This window comes from Neopsephotus bourkii, unplaced genomic scaffold (genome assembly GCF_033783945.1).
Source record: "Neopsephotus bourkii isolate Nb327-2 ecotype Australia unplaced genomic scaffold, CSIRO-AGI_Nbou_v1 NB_1154, whole genome shotgun sequence".
In the NCBI taxonomy this organism is placed as follows: Eukaryota; Metazoa; Chordata; class Aves; order Psittaciformes; family Psittacidae; genus Neopsephotus; species Neopsephotus bourkii.
In genome coordinates, this window is record NW_026901640.1 from 2885424 (window position 1) to 2899549 (window position 14126).

Sequence of the window (14126 nt, forward strand, 5' to 3'; positions counted from 1 at the left end):
AAGCACTCATAAGGTCCTTCAGAGAAATTGAATTTGTATTTTTAAACATTCAGGCTATTTTAACAGAATAATCATTCTGAAGATTCTACCCTGTCACAGAATAGAAACGGGGAATAGGAAAGGTATAAAAAGCTTCATAAATGCTGCTGCAGTTTTGAGTAGGAAAAAAATCCCCAATTCCTAGATAATACTGGGAGAGGGATAGGGAGAAAGAGCAACCTAAAGCCTTGCAGAACAAGCTAAACTCAGATCAGAGCAACAGAGCAGCAAACCTGGAAGGGATTAAATTACACACAACTCTTCTGGAAAGGATCTTAAAAGTGACTTGTTCCCAAACAAGGCATTTCTAAATTTAAACACTGAAGTGTTCACAGACAGGAAAACTCAGAACCAGGCAGTGGTGTGACCAGGAAAAAGGTGCTGGAAATGCTCTCTTCCCTTGCCTGCTCTGGCCTTTTCACATTGATTTTCCTCCACGCTCATTCACAAACGCTCAGCAAAGCTGTGAACAATTTAAAGCCAGAGGATGTATGAATTACCAGCTCTAGGAACACATTACCCATTCCAGGCAGAAGCTGGAAGAAAAATGAACCAACCCAGAATCAGAAGAGGCTGACGAGCTGGAAGAGAAATAAAGGCAAGGAAATACCTGACTTTTCCTGTCCACAATGAAGCCAAAGCACGCGATATTCCTCTAGCTTAGAAGGCAAAAAAAATGAAGTCAGAGAGTGACAGAACAGGATGAACCAAGAGCAAGAACAATAGAGAAGAACAATAAAGTAGGTATGAAGGGCTCCCTATTCCAGCTGTTGAAAATGTGTGCTTTTTCCATTCCAGATTCAAAAAAAGATGAACAGTTTCCTTTGGAGAGTGGGAGCATCTGTGTAATTTTCTTATTTAAAGGCTCATACAATGCTATTTCTATCCAACAGAATTTAAGCTATATACACATATGGTATGGGCTCAGGTAATCATATGGTAGTTTTCAAAGCATTCTTGCATGCAGAAAGTGCCTATGGAAAGGAACAGAATGAGTGACAAGATAACAGACACAGGAAAGGGCAGGACTGTGATATGTGAGGGCTCTAAAACACACGCTCCAAGTTTAATATGTGGAAGCAAGAACAGGGACAGCAGGATACAGCAAAGGATATGCTTGGGTCAGGAAATGGGGGTAAAAACCCTCCACAGCACTGAACACTGACTTGTGCAATATTTCAGCAAGTAAACCCATGCTTTTCTTCCCCTTTTCCATTGTTTTTGCTATAGCAGCAACAATTTCTTCTCCACCAGAAAGCCCAAACCCACCAGATAGGAAAAAATCACCTGGGAATGCTGTGGGTGGCTGACAGCTGAGGAGCACAGGACAGGGAGATTGCCCATGCAGAAGTGGAATGACACAAGGGGATGCTAAACCCGCTCTGAACAGCAGAACATGTCATTTCACCCATTTCCACTCGCTCTCACGCGGTTTCTGAATCCGAAACAATCAGAATCCTGCTGGAAACAATATACAGCACCTTAACTGGGTTGGCTGCACTACAGACGTCAGCAACGTGTCACTTGGTGGATCATTTCTGTATCTTTTTTAATACTAAAAATAGCTTCACTTTCATGGTTCACCTTTTCTGTATCTCATTACTACAGACATCGTAAGAAATTACAAACCTTTCTTACTTACTGCACAATGATACTACAGAGCTCGCTCACACTGGAGGCAGGACCTAATTCAACAGAATTTTACTCAGAAGTATGTCACCAATGCATTGCATTAACAGAAAACCTGTTTTCTAACACATTTCCCTAAGGTACATCCATCAGTGCACCCATTTAGAAGCCTGGAGCAGCTCAGTTATCTCTAAATACATCAATAACCCAGATGTCCAACTCAACTGCTCCACACACAACATTCAGCAGATCAGAAGCACTGCATAGGACTTGAAAACATCTATTAAAATATCTCTCCCAATCCCACCCCTGTTACACCACTGTTATTCCACACCAAAGCCAAGTTGCAGCCAAACTTCCTTGGGAAATGATTCCAATCCCGAAATATCACCATTTTCTTCACAAACCCTGGAAACTTGGACTAAGCTTCAAACACAGTATAATTAAGTTAAGCACTGGGAATATGTAAACTATGCATAATTCTTGAGCGCAGGGGGAGAATAATTATAGCAACAACAAATCAAATATGAAATGATTGGGGAGACACAAAGAGACACCCAGAGAGAATGTACTGAATTAAGGAAGAGGGGTCTGCAGAGTCTATGAAGCCAGATCAGCCACAGGCCATCATCACTGTTGGTTTTTAAGTGCCCATTAAATCATGGAATGGTTTGGGTTTGAAGGGATCTTAAAGCTCATCCAGCTCCAACCCCTGCCACGGGCAGGGACCCCTTCCACTGGAGCAGGTTGCTCCAAGCCCCTGTGTCCAACCTGGCCTTGAGCACTGCCAGGGATGGGGCAGCCACAGCTTCTCTGGGCACCCTGTGCCAGCGCCTCAGCACCCTCACAGGGAAGAGCTTCTGCCTTAGATCTAACCTGAGCTAGGTCACTAAAATCACTAAAAACATGGAAACCAGCAGCTTTTGAGGAATACAATCCATTGGAAAAGTATTTTTGGACAAAGCAAAAGCCGACTGTTTTGGATGCCAGTCAGCAGAATGCCTTTTCAGGAGCAATGGTCCTGAGCAGCTGAATCAGTAGTTGGAAAGCGATTTGGGGGGGGAAGAAAAAAGATGAAGAGTGTGACAAAACTCCTTTCAGCATTCATATTCAAACTAAGGATCTGCAATTGAAAGAAAAACTGCTCCAAGACCGTTATGGTTATGATTTTAATAGGAGTCCCAGAATACAATGGGAAAGTGGGAATATGGAATGGCACACAAGGAGTAAGAATCTGAATTATTCACTTAACTTCCCAGTTTGGAAATGTTTTAAATGCTGAAAATCGGGAATGGTGGGATGATACATTCCATGCGGAAAACGCTGAAGCTTTTACTCATCTTCAGGAGCATCTTACCCCATAAACAGCTTCAGAGGAGTCAGCAGGCCCCTGTTAGTCTACAACGTGAGGGAGTGACCTGCTACTCCACTGCTGGGTGTAGTATTTCAGTGAACTACATGTTCTCAAAGCAATTATGTGAAAGTTCTGATCATCTGTTAAATAAATCAAGCAAGTCAGGTTGTGGCTATGCTCTCAGTGGTGTCTTCAGTAATTCCATAAATCCCAGAATCCTAGGAGCTACCAAGCTTTAGAGAAATGCAGAATGGACATTACTTCATCTCCTACCTCCATAAATCAGCAAGTCCACTCACTGAAGATGAGCAAGCCAGCAGTATATAGGATACAATATGTTTCTGTGATAGAGGCTTTGGGGTAGGGGCAATCAGGGCAACCACCTCTCCTTCTTCCTCTGCCCCTCTCTGTGTGTCAGCCCAGGTCAAGACCAAAGCAGAATAAAGATGAATGAACAAACCAAGGTGAAAACTACTGCACTGGAGAGGAAACTATACAAGTTTCTATCCCATATCCAGCAAGTGCAGGTGAGGATATGAGCTGAGGCTCCTGTACATCACACAGCAGTCTGCATCTCTGGCAAACACAGTCCTTGACTAAATCCCTTCCTCGCCTCTTGATCTACTTACAGTTCCCAGAAGCACATGCAGATCTAAAAGCTTATCTATCAGATGACAACTTGAAACAAATACAAATAAGACTTAAATGAAGGCAAATATCCAAGTTACAGGGAACATAAGGGTTCCTTAATTTTACATTTGGAGAGGAAAAAAACCCTCAATACTATGTGGCCATTCTCCAACTTATTTTTTTCATGTTATTAACAGAAATAGCACCCAAGGCTGTGCTCAAGCAGAAAAAGTGTGAATCTGTTTGCAAATGTGAAGCGAGAGGGGGAACAAAAATACCATCTTATTAAATGGTATTTGTTTGGTGCTAAGCCCGTTATTTATTCATTTGAGAAGCTAAGGAAATGACAGCGAGGGAGCAGCAAGTAAGGTCACTACTTACTGTCAGTATCAAAGCTGATCCTTAACAGAATGTAAGCACCTGCCTTTTCTTTTATCTCAGCATCTTCTTTTCCCTTTTCGTTCTTACACTTCCAGAGCTGTGTAACACAACACACACACAGCAAGCACGAAGGAACAGGGAGCGTGCCGGCATCTTTCTGCAATCATTTTCTCCCTTGTCATCCATTATGTCAGATTTCTCTATTTTTGCTTAATTCCTGCTCCTGCTTCCTCTCTCCAGACTCTCAGGCTGGCTGGGCTTGAACTCAATATGGCTTCTTAAAATAGTTGAGGAATACTGAGAATAATTGGAAGCCATGCTTGTAAATCATTGCCTGTTCATCAACCCATCCTCCAGCTCCTGTGACTCCCCCTAGGAAAGGGTCAGTCTCTGATTTCTTCACCTCAGAAATTCTGCTCATTGTAAATGTCATATAAAAAACCCATAAACAGACTTTCTGTATGGGATTATTCTTCCCTGAAGGCTTAGATCCTGTATTTATGGCAAATCTTACCCGCTGTTCTGATGCTTGCTCTTGATCCGAACCTTCCTGTGCTAAGAAATCATCAGTTAATTTGCTTCTTGCTTTCTCTTGCTGCTGCTTTTCCCCTCCCTGAGTTTTCAGACCCTCTGCACTGGCTTTCCAGGACCTGAATGCTCCCCTTACATCCTCCACTCCCCAGGCTGCTGGCTTCCAGAGCCTGCTCTCACCTCCAGTATGCTTCGACAGCATCTTTCCCACTGCTTCCTGCATTTACCTCAATGAAGGGACTCCAACAAGCTCAAATTCTTTAGGTGGAAAAAAGTCACGAGCAGAAATACACGCGCTGAAGGGGAAAAGCAACTGCCATCACCGTTCCCTTCCTGCCTACTCCGCTCCGCTCCGCTCACTGGATCCTCCCCGCTGGCTGCTGCATCAGATGAAGTTTCTCCATCACACACACACACACACAGAGAACCACGGAGCCCGGTAGGATCCATTCAATCACAAAGTCATCTCCAGCACAAATGACATCACTCGAGAAGCCAACCTCACCCCCGTGCAACAAAGAGCAGGGTTCGTGCAACACGCAGCGAAGGGAGCGTTGCTGCAAAGAAAAAGTTTGCCGAATAAACTTGGCGTTTTCTTGATGCGCTACAAGGAAACCGAGGGCTGCGGTGAGAAGCGAACGGGATGAATGAACACCGACCTAACCCAGCCTGCGCTCGGGATCTACGCTGAAACGGGTACCGAGCAGCGGGAGGCGATGCGGGAGGAGGATGGAGGATGTCCGGAAGCCCTCGCAGGTGCTGCTGTGGAAGCTCACGCTCTGCACAACCAACAGCATCTCAAGTGCTTTGCCCAGTAAAAGGGCTGCAAAGAGGGAACTGGAGCTCCGCAGCTCCCCTCCAAACACATGGCTGGGGGGGATCAGAGCGCCCCGTGGTTACGGACCCCTCTGGCGAACAGACACTTTTCTTGGGAAGGAATTACACAAAGGATCCGCACGCACTGCGACCGCAATCCCCCCTGCTTCCTGAAGGCACTTATCTGTCGCGACTCATGAGATATTATCGCGATTGCCGCTGTGTATTCGCTACCGGGGGGGGGGGGGGCAGGCATTCGCAGGGTCGGGGGTGCAGAGGGGCTCCCCACGGCCCCTCACAGAGACGGGGGGGGGGGGGTGTGGAAGCACCGGACTGAGCGGAAGAGCCACCCCCCGGGGGGGGGGGGAAGCGGGTGAACTCCGCGAGGCGCTGTCGCGACAGGAGGGGAGGGGGGGTGTCACGACAGCGGGAGCACCTCACGCTGTGGGGGGAGGGGACACCGGGGAAGGACAATGGGGGGGGGGGGTGGGCCGCGCCGGTCCCGCCACCCCGGTGAGGAGGCGGAGGCCGCTCCCGCCCCTCCGCAGCCGGGACTTACTCTCGGTGCCCCTGCCCGGGCCTCATGGCGCCGCCGCCGCTGTGCCCGTGCCGGCCCCGCCGCTCGCCGCCGCCGCCGCCCGCTCTCGCCGTGGTGGCTGCGCCAGCCGCTCCCGCGCATGCGCGCCCCCCGCCAACGGCCCCGCCGGGCCCGCCCCCTGCGCATGCGCGGGAAGGGACAAGGGGGGCGCTCCGCGCTGTGGCGCCCCCTGGCGGTGCCCGGTGCATCGGGTGTTGGGGGGGGGGGCAAAGTCAATTAACCACTGGGAGCGCAATGGTTAATTAACCCTGCTGTCGAGCCCATTAATCAGGGAGCTCACCCTTCCTACACCTCCAGCACCCCCAGGACCAGCCCCTGCTCCATCCCTGCTCCATGTGCCTCATCCCAGCTAATCCCAACAGCATCCCCATGCCATGGGCATGGCTTTCCCCTCATATTCCCATCCACCAGCACACGACCAACCCCTCCATATCCACTTACCCGGCTTTCCCCTCCCCCAGGGTGCAATCTGCAGGAAATGGGGTCGAAGCTAAACTGGGAATAAAGGAGGAAAAACCTAAGAGCAGCCTGGAGTTAGTAGGAACAAAGCCTAGGGAAGGAGATGGCTGCAAGGGCAGGGTGATGGGGAGGAAGAACGGAGATGGGAACAATCGGTTGTGCTGTGACCTCACTTTATTGCAAGGCAAATACAGAAGTTGGGCAGCAGCGTTGCAGAGACCCCAGTGTCCCAGGGGCAAGGCAGCCCCTCACTGGAGGCTTTTCCACCCAGCTCGTGGATGATCCATGAGGCGTTCCTATCAGTGGAATATCCTCCAGCAGCTCCCAGTTTCCATTTTCCCAGTGTTGCTAAATCACCTCCCTGATCTTATGCTGCTGGGTGCTTGCTCAAAAGGTTCCAAGCAGGAAGAGAAATCCCAGATCTCCTCCCTGCTGGGGCAGCAGCCGGGGCTCTCCTCACTCAGGGGTGTTGAGGTATAACAGGACATGGGGATTGGCCTGGATTTCTGGCTCCAACCACCTGAGCACAGCCTCATGTAGAGAGGCAACTCAAGCCTCCGACCACCAGATCCATGTGCAGCTCAGGAGGGTGCTGGGCTCCATTGTCCTCTGTGCCAAGGTCTGAAGGTTTTGTTTCAGTTTGGGCCATTCCCGCACAGAAGAATACATCCTGCTTCAGGCCTCAACCCTGATGCCATCATTCTCTGCTTCTGGATTGAAGAAAGGTGCCAAGAGACCCGTGGGGGAAAACGGGACCGGTTTCTCTGCACAAGCAGAGAGCTCAAGTCTGTTAAAACATGGGCAAAGAGCTCAACTCTTCACCTCCACCTTGAGCTTCAAGCGGACATCACACAGGAAAGTGTTCATCAGGTCCTGGCCAGCCTCCTGAGCAATCCTGCTGATGACCTGCCCTCCTCTTCCGATCAGCATCATCTGGATTAAAACCCAAAGAGAAGCTCACCAAGCTCATCCTGATGCTGCTTAACAGCAGGAAGGAACTGCCCCAAGAACACAACAGGGATAGAGATCCCAGGATCAAACCATGGGCAGCTCCAGAAAGGCATAAGCATGAGCAGCCTGTGCCAGGCTGAAACCCCACAGCTGAGGAGGGGGCATCACAGCGAGGATGCACACACGCTGCAAAGGAACTTCATTTCACACTCCCCAGCACCCATCTGTCTTCTATCACTCACCATATGAGACTTCCTTGGGACCAGGAGGTTCTGCACAATGAGGAGCTCCCCACACTCTCCTTCCTCCCACATCTCTGTCACCTGCAACATCAAGTGAGCACTCAGCACTTCCACAGAGCTCCTCAGCACCCACAAATGCTGCTCCCTCAGAGGGCAGCTCGGCTCCCCAGCCCCTTTCAACACACATCAGACGCTGTGAGATCTGTTGTGTCAGTTCCAAGTTATCCCATGGGGCCTGTGAAGAGTCTGGCACATCTATCTCACAGCTTCAAATAAGGAGATTCCCATCCCACACTCAAAGGCAAGTCTGCTCCTGCATGCTTCCCACCTGAGTCACACCATAGGGCACTTCCAGCGGCAGGTACTCCAGTATCTTCTCCCTGATGATGTTATTACAGACCTCCTGAGGTGACTGGCTGGTCAAGACCCCGCTGTGAAACTCCCAAGGGCCTGGCTTGGCTTGCAGGAGGAGGTACCGCTGCCACACAGAACACACAGCACACCATCAGATGTCATGTACCACTCACACGGTGCCACCTACCCCTGTCCTCATCCTGCTGTGAGTCACGACGAGGATGCTGCTGCTGGTCGGGCATCAGAGCATAGAATCATGGAATGGGTTGGGTTGAAGGGACCTTAAAGCTCCTCCAGCTCCAATCCAGGTCCAGGGACCCCTTCCACTGGAGCAGCTTGCTCCAAGCCCCTGTGTCCAACCTGGCCTTGAGCACTGCCAGGGATGGGGCAGCCACAGCTTCTCTGGGCACCCTGTGCCAGCGCCTCAGCACCCTCACAGGGAAGAGCTTCTGCCTAAGAGCTCAGCTCAGTCTCCCCTCTGGCAGGTTCAAGCCATTCCCTTGGCCTGTCCCTACAGGCCCTTGTCCAAAGCCCCTCTCCAGCTTTCCTGCAGCCCCTTTAGGCACTGGAGCTGCTCTAAGGTCTCCCCTTCAGGAGCCTTCTCTTCTGCTGGTAGTTTAGTACCAGTGGCGGGGAAAGGAGAAAGGGAAACATCTGCAACTCAACGCTTACCAAAGGGTCACACCTCCCCAGAGCTATCTGTACGAGTTACAAGAGCCCGCAGTACCTTTTGTAGCTCAGAGATAACGCATTGGGTGGCCTCATCTTTATGAGCCAGCTGCTGTTTGGAGAGCCCCAAATAAGAGTCCTGTAGAGAGAACTCTGGAGGTCCAGCACGGACATACTCCACATTGACAACACCCCCCCCAGATCCCAGGCTGAGAACAGCAGCTCTGCTACTTCACCACAGGCCATGAAGTATTGGAAGTACTGGAGTCCCACAGGGTAAGAGCACCCCAGTCTCAAGCTCAGACTGGTTACCTTGAGCGTATCCACCTCCTCCCCATGGAGAGCTGCCAGCATGAATATCTCCTGGAAGCCTGGCCAGCCTTTCCTGTCTCTCAGCCCTTTGGGTCCACTCTGAGCCAGCCCTTGTGGCTCTCCTGTGACAACGCTGCACTCTGAAGCCTTCACACCACTGTGGTTTTCCAAGCCAGAGCCACCTCGGGCTTGATTTAGGCTTGACTCAGGGGCCCTGTTCTCAGATGGTGAAGCCTGAGTGATGGGAAGAGGAGGCTTTGCTGAAGAGCTGGAATGCTGTTCAAACGCAGCTTTCACTTCCAGCTTCTTTCCATTCACAATTCCCTCTGTGAGCTCATTGACCAGCTCCAGCAAGAGGAACTTCTTCTTCAGCAGATCCACCTAAAGTGAGGGAGGGAGGCATCAGGAATTGGTCCTAAATAGGGCTGGCAGTGGGGCCCTGGATCCAAAGGAGCAGAGGAAACCACCCATGGGAGGAGCTGCTGCAGGACAAGGCTTCTGCAACAGAAGTGGACAGAAGCACACCCAGCCTCAGTGACCTGGCCTCACATCACTGCTGATGGTGCTGTCTAAAGAGCCCCCCATAAACCACTGTAGAAGGCAGAAGCTCCTCATTTACCTTGTTGAGAACCAGGACACTGGGGACCTGGGGGAACCTGGACAGACACTTCAGCACCTCCTTGCTCAGGGAGTTTCGTGTCCAGTGATCAGACACATCCACCAAAACCAGAACTGCCAGGAAAGAGGGAGGGAGATATAATGAACCTGCACTAGCCAATACGTTCTCTACAGTTTATGCTGCTCTCCTGTTGCTACTTCTCCCTCTTCTAAAGAGAACCATGCAGATGGAACCAGAAAGGAGAATTCTAATTGACAGAACTATAAAGTGCCATTTATCCCTGTCATCCAAACAACATCACACGTGCTAAAACTTAACATCCAAACCCAATTATTAACCCAGGCTGCTCCCCCTTAGCACCAAGCAATTCTTATCCCCTCCTGAGCTCAGTATTAAGTCTTTTCACCACCCTTTTCTCCTATTTCATGCCTTTTCTGCCCAGTGAGCACCCAGGTAGCACAGCCATGGGGCAGGGACCCTCTGTGGCAGATAAAGGGTTTGGCTTGACCCAAGAGGAGCTGAGCACCCACCTAAGTCCGCGTGCTTCATGCTGTCCCACGGGTCTGTCAGCATGGCTTCATCCAATTTATGTCTGAAAGAGAGATGCAAAGGAGTAAGCCAGACACACGGGATCACAGTCATCTGCCTTCCCCTCAAAGGGGCAGGGGAAACAGTGCTTTCATCATCCCAGCTGACACGAGGCTGCCTTAAGGGCTGTGACATCCCCTGTTACACGCACATGGGCAGAATCAAACACAACAGGGCCCAAGGGACACCACTGAAACTGCAACAATAAAAACACCAGAGGCCAAAACAAGGCTCAAACCCTCATTCCTGTCACTGCTGGTTTCCTAACTCAGCACAGTGGAATCACCCTGGTTTTATGACCCCTCTTCTCTCCCCACACCACCGGTGATGATACCTTTTGACTTTAAAGGGATTAGTGAGGCCAGGTGTGTCCAGAATGATCTAGAAAGAGGAAAGACAAATCTTGTAAGTTGGCCTGCAGCCTGTGACCAAGCTCAACTTATTTGTGCAATTAGAAGGATATAAATGGAATGCAAGATAGAAATGCGGAATAATGGGGTACAAATAGAGAAATATACATAGGTGTGAATGGGAACCCCACACACACTTCTAAGACATCGCCCGCACAGGGCAGCTCACCAGCTGTGTGTCCTCATGGGTGACAACGCCACGGGCCTTGCATCGCGTTGTGTGCACCTTCTTGGAGACAGGGAAGACCTGCAACAACCCAAAGGCATGGAACACCCGGCACTGGCAGCAAAGAGAGGGCCTGAACGCCCTGAGCTCGCTGCTGCGCCCCAGCCTCACCTTCCTGCCCAGGAGCTGATTGCACAGCGTGGACTTCCCCGCGTTGGGCGCTCCGATGATGGCGATCCGGAGCACCTTGGGGTTACGGGGCTGGTCGGGCCGACCCCGCAGCAGCCGCTCCTGCTCCTCTATGGGGGGAAAGGAGGAGTTTGAACGCTGTTAACCCCCCCCCCCCGAGGGCCGCCATCACCGGTGGCACCGGGACCGCTCACCTTTGCTGGTGGCAAGGGGCGGCGGGTGCTGGCCCAGCGCTCCGGACGGCTTCTCTGAGGGGATACCCAGGATGCTGCCCAGCGCCGAGCTGCTCCCGCTGCAGCAGGCGGGCCGCGGAACAAAGCTGGAAGGGGCTGGAAGGAAGCAGCGCAAGGCATGTAGAGAACACCCAAAGCCGCGTTATCCCCCCTCTCTGCACCCCGGCCCCGCTGCCCTCACCTGGGCCCAGCAGGAGCGGCCCCGCCGCTGCGGCCCGCACGACCCAGCGTACGGACCGCGCCGCCACCGCGGCCATGGGTGCCGCCATCTTGCCCGCCGCGGGGCATGGCGGGAGCAGGAGCGCCGCCCGCTCTCATTGGTGCAGAGGGGAGGAGTAGAGAGGAAGCGGGCGGGAGCAGCGCGCCGCTGCCCGCCGCGGGGGAGTGTGGGAAGGAAGCGGGAGTGGGAGGGCACGGGTAGGAGGGGGTGCCCCCTGCTGGCCCCACAGCGCGGTGCAGGGCGGTGGGACCCTCACAGCGGTCCTAGTGCCCCCCCCACCTCCCAGTGCTCCCAGTGCCCCCATCACACAGCCCAGTGAACCCCGGTGCCCTCTGGAGCACTCCCCAGTGCACACAGTGCACCCCACAACACATCCCAGTGTGTCCCAGTGCTCCCTACAACACTCCCCAGCCCATCCCAGTGCTCCCCAGGATGCCCGGTGCACCCCACAACACACCCCACACATCCACTACTCCTCCGTGCTCCCCAATAAGCCCCGGTGCTCCCAGTTCCCCTCTTCAGTGTATCCCTGTGCATCCCAATGCTCCCCCTGCTATACACCCCAGTGCTCCCCATGTCTACTCAGTCCCCACAATGCACCCCAGTGCCTCCCAGTTCTCCCCAGTGCCCCTTTGAAATACACCCCAGTGCACCCTGCACCTCTGTACACCCAAATGCAGCCCAAGGTTCCTCATCCCACCTGCACCCAAATGCACTCCCCGAGCCTCCCAGTGCTCCCAGTGACCCTGCCCCGGGCCCAGAGCCCCCAGGGGACACGATGAACAAGAAGAGCCGCATCCATGGTGCTGTAACCCCCTTTATTGCTCCATGCCCCATCCCGGTGCTCCATCGCCGTGTCCATGCCGTGTCCGTGCCATGTCGTGCCACATCCATGCCGCGTGCCTGGCCGTCGGCAGAACCGTTACCATTACTAAACTCAGTAATGGTAACGGTTTCCCCGCCGGCCACAGGTCCTTGGCTGCACCCATGGTACCCCCATCCCAACCTCCCCCCCTCCCCATCCCGTGTCCCCCATCCCAACCCCGCATCCCCCATCCCTCCATGGTGCTGGTCCTGGGCCCGTTGGTGCCTCGGTGGCGGTGGTGCAGCGCAGGGGAGTACATCATCTATACTGTAGTGTCTCATAGTGAACTTACAGTATACGATGATATCCTTCCCAGTGCGGCTTATGGTGTGTGCTATGGGGCGAGCAGCACGCACAGCCTGTGGGGGACACACACACAGAAGGGTTAGAGCCACCACCTCCCCACCCAGCATTCCCATTGTGCCATCCCTATCCCCCTGGTCCCACTGCAGGATGGAAGCTCCAGTGCCCTCCCAACCCTTGCATCCCCCAACCCTTTATCCACCCCAATCCCACCACCCTGCAGCAGGATGGAGGATCTCGATGCCTTCCCCATTCAATATCCCCCCTACCCTTTCCTTGTCCCTCTCCCCAGTCCCATTGCCCCAGAGCGGAGCAGCAGCTCCCAGTAGGTGGTACCTACCCCTGGGGGTGTCACTGTGGCTTTGGGGGGTGCTGGCTCTGCACCCGCCTTATAAAACCTGCTCTGCCTCATCTGCATATCTCACATCTGCACTGCACAGCTGGACGGCGCCCTTAACCCCTTCATGTCTGGGGCGGGGGGGGCACAACCCTAAACAGCTCCCACCCAGCCTAGTGGGGTTCTTGAGGATGGGGGGGTTCTTCAGGGTGACACCCCCTATGGCAGAGGCATTATGGACACCAGGATGCTCCCTCTCTATAACTGCGGGGACCCCAAACTGGGAGCTACCCATTGCAGACTGGTTCCCAGTTGTTGGACGCACATCTGGGATATGGGAACCCCATGGGGATGGGGCCCAGGGTGAGGATGGTGGGAATAACACACGTGTGCAGGGGTCCCCCTAAGCAGGGTACATGGATGTGAGTGTGAGGGCCCTTGTGGTGTGTGTTCCCCCCCCAAAGATGTGCCCCCAGCCTGCAGGGGCACGTCCCACAGCAGTCCATGTCCCTTGTCTTATGTGCCTCCTTCCCAAGGGGATAAGTCCCCTGGAGGGATGTCTTTGTGTCCCCATAGGACATACACCCAGCCATGTGTGTCCCCAAGGGCACTGTGCCACTCACTATGCATGACCCTGATCATACTTATTCCCATTACAACCAATGGCCATAAACGTCCCTCTGGTCATAAGTGTCCCCCATCCCCATTGTGGGGACCCCCAGTCTGTCATCCCCGTGCCATTGCACCCCGTTGTTCGCGCCAGGCCATGGTTCCTGGAAGCTGCCTGCAGGGAGGTGATAGCCCCCTGCCAGGACCTGCATGGGGACCCCGATAAGCAGCAGTGTCCGGCTATCGGGGACCCTGCCCTCACACTCGGGCTGTCCCCAGGCTCGCTGCTGCCTCTGGGTGACAGGAACAGGGGCAGCATCACCCACATCCCCCAAAGCCAGGCCAGGCCATGGCAGGAGGTGGCACAAGGTGAAGCCCCAGCTCCATCCATCAGGATGCTGGGACCTGTGGGGATGAAAGGGACGGTCCCCTCCTGTCACCAGAGGGGTCCTGCGGGGGGCTGCAGAGCTCTAGGGACCCCAACACATAAAACAGGATAAAGGCAAAGTGCCCCCCGCCAGCCCCATGGGATTATCCCCATCCCAGCCAGCCCAGCTGCCTGTGGGTCCCCAGACACAGGCCTGTGCTGGAGCCCTGCACCCCATGGGGCAGAGGGGCCCCA

The 14126-nt window shown here is 53.4% G+C and overlaps 2 protein-coding genes across 3 annotated transcripts in view; both read right to left on the reverse strand.

The window, feature by feature from the left end:
• FAM222B (family with sequence similarity 222 member B) overlaps positions 1-6065 on the reverse strand; it is a 36874-nt gene extending 30809 nt beyond the window's left edge. Inside the window, exon 1 of one of the 2 annotated variants that reach the window (XM_061363467.1) lies at positions 5940-6065. The gene's annotated coding sequence lies outside the window, so the exon portion shown is untranslated. The remainder of the gene's footprint in view (positions 1-5939) is intronic. The other variant, XM_061363470.1, reaches the window with a different exon arrangement.
• A 995-nt stretch (positions 6066-7060) lies between these two features.
• ERAL1 (Era like 12S mitochondrial rRNA chaperone 1) lies at positions 7061-11475 on the reverse strand. The gene is made up of 11 exons (XM_061363471.1): positions 11352-11475; positions 11132-11266; positions 10920-11047; positions 10752-10829; positions 10507-10553; positions 10115-10176; positions 9585-9697; positions 8966-9346; positions 7959-8108; positions 7631-7711; positions 7061-7370 (listed from the first exon to the last, which is right to left on the reverse strand). The coding sequence occupies exons 1-11, from the start codon at positions 11437-11439 to the stop codon at positions 7248-7250; spliced, it is 1386 nt and encodes a 461-aa protein (XP_061219455.1). The 5' UTR covers positions 11440-11475; the 3' UTR covers positions 7061-7247.
• Positions 11476-14126: the final 2651 nt, after the last annotated feature.